At 34.5% G+C, this 16,652-nt stretch overlaps 1 protein-coding gene across 4 annotated transcripts in view; it reads left to right on the top strand.

Moving 5' to 3' along the window:
- Window positions 1-16,652, top strand: part of CADPS2 (calcium dependent secretion activator 2) — a 317,808-nt gene that overhangs the window by 190,339 nt on the left and 110,817 nt on the right. For 3 of the 4 annotated variants that reach the window (XM_029285368.1, XM_015822226.1, XM_015822219.1), the window contains exons 12-13: window positions 363-499; window positions 6,868-7,055. In XM_029285368.1, the coding sequence (XP_029141201.1) occupies window positions 363-499; window positions 6,868-7,055 (325 nt within the window). The remainder of the gene's footprint in view (window positions 1-362; window positions 500-6,867; window positions 7,056-16,652) is intronic. The other variant, XM_029285371.1, reaches the window with a different exon arrangement.

Genomic DNA, 16,652 nt, shown 5'->3' with positions numbered 1-16,652 from the left:
AGCTTTGCAGTGGGCAATATATGAAAACAGTATTGAAAGTATTTGTGTGTGAATATTTTGTTATTTATATGTGAGAATTTTAAAGCATATAAATATACAAGAATATGTGTATCGCTTTATCTTATTTATATGTGTGTGTGTGTGTGTGTGTGTGTGTGTTACTTTTGCTCTGTTTGTCCATGAATTGTTATATCATTGTCACTTGCTTAGATTCTACTTGTGGCAGTTTTTTTAGAGAAAGAACTGGTGAGACTTGGAAAAGAAGACAGGTTCTAATTAAAGCTCTTCTCCGTATAATTTTAAGCTCTTGTTAAAGTGAAATAATCTATATCAAAGTATTATTTTTACCTTTCTACATGCAGATGCAGATCATGCACAGAAGCATGACATGGATGAGTTTATTTCTGCTAATCCTTGCACATTTGACCATGCTGCACTCTTTAGAGTACTACAGAGACAGACCTTGGATCACCGACTGAATGATTCCTATTCTTGTTTGGTGAGTAAAAGGGCTGGAATAAAAGAAGTGATGGAAAAGAAAAACTGAGAAATAGAAAGACTGCAAACTGGTCTTTTCTTCTAGACGCATTTAATAACTATGCGTGAGGTTAGTATAAAGCATTTCAATCGATTGCCTTCAAATTTGAAAATTATACATTTGCAGCCTACTGCTGTGCCACTCAATAGAAAAGAGAAGAGATTCAAACTGTCTCTGAACCATGGTTTATCAGCCCCTCTTGGGAGGGCTGGATAAAAGCAGAAGGCTTTAATAAATATAGAACCCTCTGTGGTAGGATTTGCTAACACCTGTACAGGCATTTTAAGGTACAAATTCAGCTTGCCAGATGTCAAGCATTATGTCATCTATCTGGTAATTCTTTCCTCCTTTATGGACTGAGAAGAAAAAAGAAATGAAAAGAACAGAATCAAAACCAGGGGGGGGGAGAGATTTATTGCACTTGTATTAGCTGAGTCAAGGTTAGTTTCCTAAACTTAAATCCTGAATGCATTATTTACCACTCTAGAGGTAAACTGTAATTTCTTTCCTTTCTTTTTCATTTTCAAATGAGCACATAGAACATTTAAAGAGTGATATTGCAATCATGAAGGTGGGTAATTGAGAAGAGTATGAGGAAAAATTGTAAAAGATGATGTGCAATTCTTCACATTAGTCTTCGGTTTGGCTGCTGATTCCTTTTGTTTATAGCTGTAAAATTTTATTACTGTCACCAGCCAACAGAACAAAAGATAAGATAGTACCCTAGTATAAGTTTTTATATATCAAAATGATAAAATAAGAATTGTACAACAAAAATAATACCTTTCACGGCAAAAGCAGAAACTGGTATCTTGAAAAACATAATTTGCTGTGAGGTCTGATCCATTAATTTTCTGCTTTAGCCATGCCATATTCTTATATATATAGTTTTCTTTTAATTTATAAATTACTAATCACAATAACATAAGGGCAAAGCTTATAAAACAACAAACGTAGGTTTGCCGTTCAGTAAATGCAGAGTTTTAAAGAAAAGTAGCTTTATTATATATGTGCTCGATGAGACTTGATATTTTTAAAATATTTAAAGATGAACTGGTATGTGTAGAATATTGTCCATTCCATTATGGGTTGAGTATTTAGACAGACAGACAGACAGACAGACAGACAGACAGACAGACAGACAGACAGACAGACAGATATAAAAACATACTCTGTTTATCCTTTCCCGTGATGCACTAAATGTGAAGTATGGTGGTGTATACTAAGGTGAGGGGGATAGGCTTATTTGCTGCAGCAGAAAAGAACTAGGGAAATGTAGACTATTGGAGACTGCTTTATGTTGATTAAAACCATCATTTTACCTAATTTATTGTATACCTATTTACTGTAACTCCCCAATCTTTCAGATAGATACCTTTTTCAATGCTACTTCAGATAATAAGGTTGGTGGCATAGTAACGCATATGCTTTGCCATTGCTTGTAGCTCTTCCCTTTATTAGTAATATTTGAAGCTAAGTATGGTGTGGGTGTGGAGAAGGTTATTTTTGTGACACACACACACTCTCGATCATTTTTTCATCAGTGTAGATAGTTAGAAATTTGGCACCCATGGAAACCTGGAGAGACATCAACTAATTTATAGTAGAAATTCTTCTCTAACATGCATTTGGAAAGAATATTTTAATTTCCTTCTTTTCAATCTGCATATACTGAAAATAACTTTAAAAAAAGAGTCTCTTGCATCTTGGTAAATTGATTGAAAATAGCTACATGCATTATTTCTTTGCACAAGAAAAGAAGCCTAATGTGGAAAAACTAGATTTAAACACAAACTGATTAAAATCATAAGCTTTGCTGAAGTATCTTTCCTCAACTCCCTGATAAGGAGTGGAAAACTTGTAAGCAACTATAAAACAGTACATGATTATAATAATTTTATCCAATTAAAAACTCAATTTTCTGTTATGCCAGCAGAGCTACAAATTTGGGGGGGGGGAATAAATGAAGACTCAGATGACAAAATGGACATTATAATGATAGAGAATGATTCAGGTGTAGCATTTCCTACATTCAGTCTCAAGCACTTTTAGAGAGAAATGAGAAAGTGTCTCTAAAACCCTAGGCTACCAATCAAAGCTAGTAATTCTAATTCTAAATTCTAAAAGATAATCAAACAACGAATCAGCGAACACCTACAGGCAAACAAAGTCATTACTAAAAGCCAACACAGGTTTGTCAAAAACAGATCATGCCAGACAAATCTTATTGCATTCCTTGACCAAGTGACAAAATTAGTGGACCAGAGGAATGCTGTGGATATAAGTTACTTGGACTTCAGTAAGGCATTTGACAAAGTAGATCACAACCTACTACTTGATAAGATAGAAAAATGTGGGTTAGACAGCATCACCACCAGATGGATCCGTAGCTGGCTGACCGGCCGTACTCAGTGTGTGGTCCTCAATGGAACCGCATCTACATGGAGGGAAGTGTGTAGTGGGGTGCCCCAGGGCTCTGTTCTGGGCCCAGTGCTCTTCAACATCTTCATCAACGATTTGAATGAGGGGATAGATGGGGAACTCATCAAATTTGCAGATGACACCAAGCTGGCAGGAATAGCCAACACTCCAGAAGACAGACTTAGGATACAGGAAGATCTGGACAGACTTGAACACTGGGCGTTATCTAACAAAATGAAATTCAGTGGTGAAAAAAGTAAGGTTCTACATTTAGGCAAGAAAAACCAAATGTACAGGTATAGTATAGGGGGTACCTTGCTCAATAGTAGTAACTGTGAGAAGGATCTCGGAGTCCTAGTGGACAATCATTTAAATATGAGCCAGCAGTGTGCTGCAGCTGCCAAAAAAGCCAACACAGTGCTAGGCTGCATTAACAGAGGGATAGAATCAAGATCACGTGAAGTATTAATACCACTTACAATGCCTTGGTAAGGCTACACTTGGAATACTGCATCCAGTTTTGGTCACCACGATATAAAAAGATGTTGAGACTCTAGAAAGAGTACAGAGAAGAGCAACAAAGATGATTAGGGGACTGGAGGCTAAAACATATAAGGAACGGCTGCTGGAATTGGGTATGTCTATTTTAATGAAGAGAAGGACGAGGGGGGACATGATAGCAGTGTTCCAATATCTCAGGGGCCGCCACAAAGAAGAGTGAGTCAAGCTATTTTCCAAAGCGCCTGAAGGCAGGAAAAGAAGCAATGGATGGAAACTAACCAAAGAGAGAAGCAACCTAGAACTAAGGAGAAACTTCCTGACAGTTAGAACAATTAACCAATGGAACAACCTGCCTCCAGAAGCGGTGAATGCTCCAACACTGGAAATTTTTAAGAAGAAACTGGACAGCCATTTGTCCAAAATGGTATAGGGTTACCTGCCTGAGCAGGGGGTTGGACTAGATGACCTTCAAGGTCCCTTCCAACTTTACTATTATTATTATTATTATTATTATTATTATTATTATTATTATTATTATTATTATTATTATTATTATTATTATTATTATTATTATTATTATTATTATTATTTGAAACAGACCAAGGGCTTGACTTGCTATAAGACAGCTTCCTGTTGGGACCCCATTCCTGTTGCTCTCACAAAACAAAATATTGCTGCAAATAATCAAGCCTTGCTTATTATTCACACAAATGGCTCTATAAACCTGTCATATGCTTCTTTAAGAATTACAAGAGTAATCTTGGCTTCTTTAGCCAAGAAGCCATGACTTTTCAGGTCTGTCAAAAGGTCTGCTATTGAACATCCCCAGTTTAGCCCTTTTCTAAATCATGATTCTCTCAAAACCAAGAAAATTATTCTTCATATTTTCTAAAATGCTTTAACCAAGGAAAGAAAAGGCACCTTTGACTTAATTTTTTTATAACAAGATAGAATTTTGTGTAAAGATAGGCAGATTTATTGTTGAACAGATTTTCACAAATTTGGGTCTAGCTGTCTGGTATCTTATATCTATTTAATGCTATGATTGTCCTGATTCCTGATCTTGGTCAGATGAAATATTGTGCCATGTTTTTATTCATGTTTAAGATATCACAATAGTCCAGGCCTCTGAGAGTTAAGTTGTTGGTTTTTGTTGTTATTATTACTTTTCTGAAGCATCAGTCCTCCTTTATTTTCTCCCTTTCTGAGCAGCTTTGTGTCACGATTTCTGTGCTGAGCGTCCCAGAATGCTTGACTGCTCTAAGCTAAAGAAATATGTTTCAGTTGATTCAGCTATATCTGTTGCAAGATATGGAGTCTAGATGTCAACACAGACTTCTAGATGATATCCTGGAATATCCTGGAATATCATCCAGTGATCGTTTTTTAACTTTAGAACAAAAAGTATGAAAAACTGACTTTTGCTCAAGGCAAAGTGAATAACTAATTGCAACTATTTCTATTCTGTTCTTTGTGTATCCTTTTTCCTCCACTCTTCCAGAACTTACATCTTCTAAACTTAATATTTCTTATTACTCCTTTAGAGGTTTTTTTCCATATAATACTCTCTCCTAATAACCTCCTTTCCATAAGAAATTATAGTCCGTTGTATCTGAGATACCATTTTAGACATTTTGGTGTACAGTGTGGAATAGTTTTGGATGAAGTACTGTGAAAAAAAATTACTTCTGACATTTTTAGTTGTCGAGTAATGATTGTTCGAATTTAGCGGCTCGTAATTTATTGACCAAAGAAATGGAATGGAGCTTATCAAAAGTATAATAGTTCAAAAGGTTTATATAATACACTGGGAACTTGTTTGAAGGGGGAAAAAGAACAGCCTATATTCATTAAAGAGCTTTTTCTNTGTAAACTTTATTAAGGGTTTAAATGATTTTTTATAGGGCTAGATTGATGAAATGTTAGAATATACTTTTTAGAAATTGAAATGCACTTACATTATTACTATAAATATGATAATCATGTTTTAATAGAGAGGAAGAGTTACTGGTGATACCTGCTGAATTGATATAGACCTTGGTGTATTTGAATTACTTAAATGTATATATTTTTTTTTTACTAATGTGGAGGAGATGGATTGTTTATAAATAGAGTTTGTGGAGTTAGAGATATTAATATTTGTTTACCTATATTTGAATATTAGCCTGGGATTTGGTTTGGGAAGTCCGGGGGGGTGAGGGGGGGTAGGGTTTTTACATTGTGATGTATTTGTGATGTGCTTTTTTTTATGATGAAAATAATAAAAATTTATATTTGAAAAAGAAGAGTAATCTTGGCTTCTTTAGCCAAGAAGCCATGACTTTTCAGGTCTGTCAAAAGGTCTGCTATTGAACATCCCCAGTTTAGCCCTTTTCTAAATCATGATTCTCTCAAAACCAAGAAAATTATTCTTCATATTTTCTAAAATGCTTTAACCAAGGAAAGAAAAGGCACCTTTGACTTAATTTTTTTATAACGAGATAGAATTTTGTGTAAAGATAGGCAGATTTATTGTTGAACAGATTTTCACAAATTTGGGTCTAGCTGTCTGGTATCTTATGTCTATTTAATGCTATGATTGTCCTGATTCCTGATCTTGGTCAGATGAAATATTGTGCCATGTTTTTATTCATGTTTAAGATATCACAATAGTCCAGGCCTCTGAGAGTTAAGTTGTTGGTTTTTGTTGTTATTATTACTTTTCTGAAGCATCAGTCCTCCTTTATTTTCTCCCTTTCTGAGCAGCTTTGTGTCACGATTTCTGTGCTGAGCGTCCCAGAATGCTTGACTGCTCTAAGCTAAAGAAATATGTTTCAGTTGATTCAGCTATATCTGTTGCAAGATATGGAGTCTAGATGTCAACACAGACTTCTAGATGATATCCTGGAATATCATCCAGTGATCGTTTTTTAACTTTAGAACAAAAAGTATGAAAAACTGACTTTTGCTCAAGGCAAAGTGAATAACTAATTGCAACTATTTCTATTCTGTTCTTTGTGTATCCTTTTTCCTCCACTCTTCCAGAACTTACATCTTCTAAACTTAATATTTCTTATTACTCCTTTAGAGGTTTTTTTTCCATATAATACTCTCTCCTAATAACCTCCTTTCCATAAGAAATTATAGTCCGTTGTATCTGAGATACCATTTTAGACATTTTGGTGTACAGTGTGGAATAGTTTTGGATGAACTACTGTGAAAAAAAATTACTTCTGACATTTTTAGTTGTCGAGTAATGATTGTTCGAATTTAGCGGCTCGTAATTTATTGACCAAAGAAATGGAATGGAGCTTATCAAAAGTATAATAGTTCAAAAGGTTTATATAATACACTGGGAACTTGTTTGAAGGGGGAAAAAGAACAGCCTATATTCATTAAAGAGCTTTTTCTCTTCTCATCTTTTGCAGGGCTGGTTTAGCCCCGGCCAAGTCTTCGTGTTAGATGAATATTGTGCTCGTTATGGAGTAAGAGGCTGTCACCGCCATCTCTGCTATCTGAATGAATTGATGGAACACTCAGAAAATGGTGCTGTCATTGACCCAACCTTGCTCCATTACAGCTTTGCCTTTTGTGCTTCTCATGTTCATGGCAACAGGTATTTTAATATGCAAGCATGCTGCAAAATGTCATTAGTCTGTGTGATAAATGAGAAACAAGCAATGTATTTAGATTTCACTTCTCCCACTTAGAATAGAGCCAAGAAATGAATGAGTATAAGGGTTAAATTCATACAAAATATTGCTGTTGGTTCTGAAGTGTGATAAAATGCTTTTCTATATAAATGAGGGCTCTTGTTTAAAATAGACTAGCATTTCAAAGGACCTCTATTTGAAGGCTATTTTTTATTTTATCCATTGGGTATAGAGAAACCTTCACTAACCAGGTACCCTCCAGATATGTCAGGCTACAAATCCCATTGTCCTCAAGTGCATGGTAGCTAGAGAAACATAGAAAGGCTGGGGAATGGAAGGCATGAAATAGAAAGCAAGGTATCCATGTTTAAACTATGAGATGGATGATACTGGTAAACACTACATTCTAATGCAAAGATAGAAGCAACATTATTGCTACAGGAGATTATTTAATCTGTGATTTAGAAAGCATTATAGGCCAACTATATAGAAAGGACTTCTGACATTTGGGTATGAATATATGGCTTAGTCAAGACATGGATAACTTAGGTTGACTCAAGGGTCACTCCAGGATATGTACAGTTTATTTGCACAGACTTCAGTAAACTGGTGAAAATTTGGTGAGTAAGCAGATATTTCAATTGAATAAATAAATAAATTCCATAAGTTTTTGAAAAATAAAATGAATAACATAAGCCTTTAGGAAGTTTATAGTCCCAATTTTCTGCGTAAATCAAGAAGAGAGAGTTATATCCAAACACAAAATTGGATATAACTCAATCAAAGAAACAAAGAAATAAAATATTTTTAAAAATCTGTTAGGCTGCACTTTTTATTATTCTTGCCTAGATTCATGCCTTAAAACTCTATCCAGGTTTAGCAGTGATGATTATGATAAGCTACCTAGATCCATCATGGAGTCCAGTGATTTATTTTAAATACTAGCTGTGGCTACAATTTTAAAAGTGAGGTAAGAAAATTTACTTTATCTAGAAAGTAAATTTTTATGGAAACATTTTCTATGAAAATTATTTATGCATAGTGTATTAAATACATTGTCAATAAACTGGTGTGTTTCAGGATAGAATTAGGATTTGATTTATAGACATTCCAATAGTGATTCCTGGTTTTATTGCCTCTACTTGTCCTATGTTTCCTTCTCAACTTCTAAGACTCCTTTACATCTTTTAGATCATAATAGTTGGAAGAGAATGGATTCTTTTGTTAAAGCAATTTTTGTTTTTCTAAGTAAATTTTGTCTGGCAAAAAATCTTAATTTGAGGGACAAAAATTAAGCAAATTTGGCACAGACTTCAGTAAACTGGTGAAAATTTGGTGAGTAAGCAGATATTTCAATTGAATAAATAAATAAATTCCATAAGGCATGTGATTCATATATAACATCATATATGTTGTGTGAATACACATCCTTAAACACACATATACACATATATATATGGGTGAAAGATTTCAAGATTATAAAATTTTTGTTTAACTTTGCTAGACTGAAGGCTTTGTATTAAAATAGCAAAAGAACATGTAATATATTTAGGGATTTTTTTTGCATGCACATACAGGATATTGACTCCTTCATGGATTACTGTCTTGTTATGGCGAAGGGGCTTGCATAACTCAATGAAGCTATGAGCTATGCCGTGCAGGGCTACCCAAGACAGACAGGTCATAGTGATACCAAAAAGCAAGGACAAAATATGAAATCTTAAGAAATCTCAAAGGTTTTGTAATTAAGCCACCAGTTTGGAAATCATTGATACATATCCTTTGTGTCCTAAAGGTGTTTTTTTGTGACTGCATTGTGGTTGCCCCTATATATGTTTATTTAGTATGAGAACTGGATCGTAAGAAATTTATTTCTGAAATAAAACTAGATAGGAAATTAAATCCCAGAGGAAGTTTATGCATTTGTGAATCATTTTAAGTAATCAAGGCGGGACTCCTTGCCTTTTATCTTCCTCAGTGACTTATTAACATTTGTTAATTATATTCTGGTACTATTTCAAGCCCTTAGCAAAGTGAATAGGCTAGGAATTCTAGATGCCTCCTATATATTTTTAAAAGGATCTTTCTTCATAAGCAGTACTTTGATGGAGCAGTGAATGAGCTTTCAGGCAAAATGGCCATGGTCTAGTTTACACCGGCAGCTGTGGCTGGCATCTTCAGAGGCAGCATGAGTTACTTTCAGGTGTAGCTCTTAGCAGCTCAGAGACAACTGAAGTGGCCCTTGCATTTAAACCTGGCATGCCAATCTCTGATTGTTCCATGTCACAGGAGTCCAAGAAAGCTGGTTCCAGATTGATTCCTCATCCGATTGGTCCATTTGGTCCATTGTGAATTAATATTCACCTAGATTCTTTTATGCATGCATGCGTGTGTGTGTGTGTGTGTGTGTGTGTGTGTGTGTGTGTGTGTGTGTATGTGTGCACATGTGTATTTGAATGAGTACAGTTTGGCAAATGTTAACATGTGATTTGCTTACTCTTCTGGAATTTATTTGGTTAAAAGTAAACATTTCGTAATAAAATTCAGAATAATATATGCAAAAAGCTTAATTTATTTTGCTCAAAAAAGGATGGACTCTATTGTCACTGTCATGGTTGGCCATTTCCTATAATTAGGAACAATGGCAAATGAGGACAGCCTTGGAGGGCTGAATTTCTCAGGAGTCTCTCCTTCAAATAGTCTACTGCAGGATTTCCCAATGTGTAAGGTGTACTTCCCTTGAAGAGGTGCAAACAGGGTCCAGGAGAAGTGTGAACAATCTTTTAGTTACATTGTTACAGTAAATCTACTTTTATTTCTGTTCTTTTTTGGATTTTGATTTTTAAGGATGTAATTTCTGTTTCATATAATCTTACTGATCTAACAGGAAAAGCTGTATGTAAAATGTCAGATTTTTCTGGTTACTTCACCACACAGGGAGTTATAAAACATTTTTTAAAGGCAATGAAATGTGGGCTGTAGATCCAATGGGTCCTTCAGTACATAATCTTAGCTCATATGTATTTTTTTTTTATCTTTGCCATGAAGAATTGTTTTGGGAAGGCACTAAAGCATCCTAGTATTAGAGCTTTTCAAAGTTTGGGGACAGTTATTTGATTTAAATATCATGCCAGCCTAAATAATGTAAGTTAACCACTCAGAAACACATTCCTGGATAGCGTGGATCCAGCGTGGATCCAGTGGGGCTTTCACGTGTAGCACGTTGCTTGAGTGCACTGTTTACTTAATCATAGCCCAAATAACTTCTTTTAAAAAAACCCATAATGTTACAAAAATGAAATTTTCCATATGGATTCATAATTACTCAGCCTAATCATTTAGATAAGAACTTGGTGCTTCTGAAAAAAAAAAGAGTAACTTTGGCCATTAGACAATAGTGAGCCAAATTGATGCAGTGGTTAAGGGATTGGCCTAAGAACCAGGAAAATGTGAGTTCCAGGCCTCCCTTAGATATGAAAGCCTGCTGGGTGACTTTGAGCCAGTCACTCACTCTCTCTCTCTCTCTCTCTCTCTCACACACACACACACACACACACACACACACTTCACCCGGTTGTTGCTATGGGGAAAATAGGAGACAGGAGTATTTAGGTATTAGGAATTTTCAGGTGACCAAAATATATAAAGAAAAGTAGGATAAATAATAATATTGAGTTCTGATACCTGTAATCAGACTATCCTTCCTCCTTAGTATCAAGTACACATGGGACCACTTGAAATATATTCCTTAAGACTCTACATTGAAGCATTTGCAGAGATACAACCCTTTCCTAAAATTCCTTTTATTTAGTGAATTAATATTAGCTTTTATTTTTTAAATCAAGATTTCAAGGCTTTTAGCATACTTTTCATGTCTATTCCTAAACAATCCAGTATAGTCAGAGAAACTTTTGCATGGAAGTCTGATTATATACAACTACCTTGCTAGCCTTTTATGTTATTTTATTTTGAAAATGTTGATAGTTAACATTCAATATAGAGTAACTGATAATTGCCCAAACTTGTTTTCAAGAAAAGAACTGAAAAGGAAGGTAGAACAATTTCTTTTATCTATTAAGTGAAGGACAATGGTGAAGCATTGAAATCTCCAAGCATATTTCTTCCAGGATGGTGAGCATTCTGTATGTATCCCTTCTATTCAAACCACTGTATTTGTGCAACATTATGAGTGTTACAGAAATGAAAGAATAGAATACTGTTGTAAATATGGGGTCTGGCTGGTATGAAGATACTGAAATAGAGAAAAAGAAATATGAAGAAAAGGGGAGAGAAGAAAGGTAAGTCAAGGACACAAATAGAAGCACTCTTTCAGGATTGTACACATACAGATAATAACATCCACTCATTCATTTACAATAATATAGAGGGAGGGGAAAGAATTTTACAGACAATGTATGATAGGTCAAAGTTCTAGGCTGCTCTATGTGATTGTACTTCTTAATTTTCTAAGTCAGGCTCTCAAGGAGAAAGATGACAACGTCAAGACAAAGGGTTTTTATGGCCCAGTGATTAAATGGTTTGGGTGTATGAGATGAGCAGTGTATTTTGTTGTTAATAGAGCCATCATCACCTTATTACTAGCCTGGCAGAAACCTTTCAAAAGCACGGTGCATAGTAGTGCAAGTTACTTTTCTATTCCATAAAACAAGTTACTCTTATTATCTACTCACAAGATGCTGCTATGGAGCTTATGGCCAAAATGTTAGACAGCTAATAAAAATAGGCCTTTGCAGACTCACTGTGGTGCTCCATTTGTGTGCATATTTCAAGGTCTGAGATCAAACGTTTTTTGTTTTTTTCTACACCCAGAAAATATCAGTAGGATCTTGAGCACTATGACTACTTAGCATTTTCAAGAAGCAGTTCCAGTAAAGTTGTTCATTTTTAAGTAAAGCATCTTCATTGAACAATTTGGAGAGACCTAGAAAGAAGTACCAGAGTGGTCAAATAATCTGACCAGAGGAACTTATAGACTCGAAATAAAAAAGCAAGTCCATTATTTATTTGAAACAGCAAATACAATAATTTAGTTAAAAGTAGAGTCTATAAAGAACAGCAGTCAAAAATAGCACTGACAGTGTAGTAAATAAATGAAGCAATCTTAGAATTTAGGTCCTTCAAAACTACTATTTTAACTCAATTTTTCACAAAAGGTATTACCTTAAGATTGCATCCTTACATTTATGCCATGTCAAAGAAGCTGCAAAACCTTCTTCTCAATTAAAATCCAGTAGCCAGAAATATCCACAGAAAGCCAACACTGGAGATTTTAAAGAAGAGATTGGACAACCATTTGTCTTAAATTGTATATGTTTTCCTGCTTGAGCAGGGGGTTGGACTAGAAGACCTCCAAGGTCCCTTCCAACTCTGTTATTCCGTTATATTCTGTTATGATGCAATCTTCACCCCTTGTTTGTGTAGGATGACCCAATATAAGTATAAAAGGAACAGTTTGAATCATGATACATATATTGTTATTTACATGACTTGTCCTCCCCATAGACACTGGGGGGCCTGTTGAAACAATTCACAGCCATTTTTTTGTTCATATTTTCTACCATTTATTCCCTCTTTTCTCTTCCTTTTGTGTTCCTCTGTAAATATATTTCATCAGTCAGTTGGAGTTCATATCTGAAGTTATAATGAAAACATAATACTATATTAGTAGGCCATAGTTATATCTTGTAGATTACTTGTTGCAACCAAACATCACAACTGAAGATGAAATTCTTTTTCACATATTTCCAAAATTATGATTAACAACTTAGTAAATATGCTTGCCCTTCTCAGCTAACTTATTTCCCTTATTTTATTGTTGGCCTATATAACAATCCAAATATAGTCATATTTAGAAATTAAGTAATTAATGTGACTGCATTATTATCAAATATATATACAGTGGAATAATCAGATAAAGGTTGACTTCAAAATTATCACAATTACATAAATAAAGTATAGGCTTGTCAGTAAGAGCAGGAGTTAAGTGAAGTTACAAAATACAGCAAAGAACAATTGTTTTCTTCTTCGTCTCATCTTATATCTGGTTTTCATGCTGCGACTTCCCATTTTGTCCATTCTCTTTCTGAAATGATGTTGGTGGGAAATACATGAAGTGCAAAGTGACTTTTTCCTCCTGCTGAGAGGCAAGCTGAATTGACAAAGAAGCCTCCCACCCCCCACCCCTAGTTGGTATCTTACTACTTCTCTTTGGCAGAAGCTGATATATTGAACATTCTTCAAAGAGATAATAAAGGGGAAAACCGTATAGGAATGAAATCATTCTGTGGCCACCAATGTTATAATTTTATTCTTTATTGGTTGTTGTTTTTTTAAAAAAAATATTATTTCCAGGGGTAGGCAAAGAATAAGACCAGAATGTGCAGCTCTCGGGTTCTTGTCTGGGCTGAAAATTTGAGATACTTGATTGGGTAGAAAAGAAAATGCCAGTGCAAAGAAAAGTATTTTCTCTCTAGCAATGAATGTGGATTTCTTGCAAAGAAACTGAGCATGGCAACATGAACTGCCATTCATAGAGGCTTTTAGAAAATGTCCAATTGGAAGTATTTATTTACTCTGTTGCAGTGTATGCTTTACACTGGCTGAAATTTCATTTCCTAATACAGGTAATCCTTGACTTATGACCGGTCACTTAGTGACCCATCAAAGTTCTGACACACTCCAAAAAAAGCTACTTATGACCCAGATTCAAAGTTCTGATAGCCAGGAGCCCCCTGTGGTTACATTACCACATTTTGGTTTCCTGGCAAACAATCCACATTTATGGCTGTTTGCAGCACCCCGCAGTCATGGGACTTACAACTTACAATTTACAAAAGTTGATTTAGAATTTTTTTTGCTGGAAACTGGCATTTACTTCTAGTTTCCAGCAAACAACACCCATAGCAAACAATAGGTTCACTTACAGACCTGGGGCATTCACTTAACAACCACCCCAAAAGTCATAAAATTAAGTGTGGTCGCCTTGGGACCCACTTAACAACCATCATGACTTCACCAAATTTGCAGGCTCAATTACTGTCATAAGACTGGGACTACCTGTGAAACATGTTGGTCACAATTTGAAGGAGTAAAGTAGTATATGATTTGTAGCACTGAAATAGAAGCTGTTACAATTTAGTCCTTAAGGTAAGTCCTGATGCACTGAAATGTTGATAGTGTTTGTGTGTATGGATGAATGCATTTCAAATGTTTGCAAGGCATTAACAAATAGAGTGAAAGCTAAGCTTGTCTTTTATTTTTTATTTTTTTAAAGTTTTTTATTAAGTACAAAGAAAAAAAAAGAATTAAAAACATTGAACATGGTAAATCGTCTTTGACTTACAATCTCAGTCCATAATTACATATAATATATCTATATACAACTATACATTTCTGGTCTCTATCTCAACTCATCTCTTTACTGTGACCTTCATTTTTTTCACCTCCATCTAAAATAAAATGTATTCCATATTTGATAAAATTCTGTTTCTTCCTGATTTTTTAATCTTTTAGTTATCCTATCTAGTTCTGCGTAATACATAATTTTCTTTATTAGTGCTTCCCCACTCGGTATTTCCATTGCTTTCCACTTTTGAGCAAATAGTATCCTTGCTGCTATAACCACATGGATAATTAAATATGTGTCCTCTTTATTTACATTTTTCTCTAGTATTCCTAATAGTAATGTCTCAGGTTTGTATTGAATGTTTTGCCTAGTCATTTCTATTGCCCATTCCCAGACCATATGCCAGTACATCTGTGCTTCTCTACATGTCCACCATACATGAAAAAAGGTGCCCTTTTTTACATTTCCAACACATAGATGAATATCTGTTATACATTTTGGCTAATCTGGCCGGAGGGAGATGCCATCTGTAAACCATCTTATACAGGTTTTCTTTATAAGATGTCGCCAATGTAATTTTGTTGTTTCGCTCCCATACTTGCTGCCATTGATCCATATTTATATTATATCCTAGATCTATTGCCCATGTCACCATTGTTTCTTTAACCTGCTCCTCATATAGCTAAGCTTGTCTTTTAAAAGCAACATGGACAAGCAGATAAAGTGTAAAGACAATGAGTCCTTCCTAATTATTTCTGGATATTATTTTTTCTCAAGTTAATAAATAATAAATAAATACTATAATTATAATAAATTAACATTAAATATTGTGACTAAACTGAGGTCACAGAACATGTCCATATTAGAACATGTAAAATGTAAAAATATTTTTTTAAAAAAATTCTGATAACTTCTGTTAATATCTTCCTACCTAAAGTTTTTATACATTCTTTCTGCTTAGTTATTTCATACACATATTAAACTGGATCTGGGCGAGGCAACTGCTTTGTACAGCAGCAAAATGAATAGAGCTTACGTACCATGTTTCCTGCTATTTCCCTTGAATCTTCATAGCCTCATAAAATTAAGAGTTTTGGAGGAAAGAAACAGCCAACTCTATAACTTCATCCAGAAAATATTTTGGGTCAGCCTATTTTATACTTGTGTCAAGTTGGCTAGATGAGACCCCTTTTTCCATTATAACTGAAAACCTGTGTTTGAACAATCCCTCTGAGATGTTAATACAATTTCATTTTGCACTTTGGAAATTAAGTTTCAGGGTCTGCATGGATTTCTGGTCCTCTCTTTAGAAACAAAGGTGATATAAAAGTAAATCATGCTTTTATAGGAAGCAGTTATTTGGTATTTGGTTTTTTTTTGTTTTTTGTTTTTTTCTTGGTTAAGATTGATCAAGAAAAACATCATATGAAGTCCATAAAGTAAGGTCCATATTTAGATTGAATAGATTCAAGGGTAGGGTCTTTCATCTATATGTCTATGTATATTTATATTTATGGCTTATGTATATAGGCAAAATGAATCATAACTTTCATTTTATATATATTTCAGTTGCTGCTGGATGTTTGCTGTTGCTTGCTGTTTCATTTCATAAAATGTAAAATGGCATTTGCTCAGCTTTGAGCTTTTGAAATTGCCCCCTTGTCTGGTCTTTTTCAGAATGTTGTTGCTTAAAAGAAAACTTAGGTATATTTAAATGACCAGACCTGTTCCATGCTGACACCATTGATTTCCCAGGATGTGACATGACACAGCATTTCTAGAAAATGCAAGTAATTTTGTTTTAGCTTTGGTGATGTCAAGGCTATTATTATTATAGTAGGTAATAAAGATGGTAAGGAATCTTCTGATATGTGCTAGGAATGCAGAAATAATAGTTGTATCTATTGCATAGAGGAAGATTATGATGGCTGTTTGGACAATTAATACATCTAAAATTATGATCCTAATACTTATAATTGAAAAATAAAACATATGTGCTTCTAATATGAGATGAAACTACTTTTTAAAATTATGAATTCAACAGTATTTTAAAACTTCCAGTAAGTTTTCCATCTATTTAAAAACATCTCAGTTCTGCAAATTCAAGTAATGATAGTGCAAAACAAGTTTCCAAACAAATTTTATTTGTGAGGGGGTAGGGCAAAAATCCTTCAAACTGAAAATAAAAGTATAT

Source organism: Protobothrops mucrosquamatus, unplaced genomic scaffold, assembly GCF_001527695.2.
Source record: "Protobothrops mucrosquamatus isolate PMUCROS unplaced genomic scaffold, P.Mucros_1.0 scaffold_172, whole genome shotgun sequence".
NCBI lineage: Eukaryota > Metazoa > Chordata > Lepidosauria > Squamata > Viperidae > Protobothrops > Protobothrops mucrosquamatus.
The sequence above is the reverse complement of the archived record's forward strand: the minus strand, read 5'-3'. Positions and strand labels throughout refer to the sequence as shown.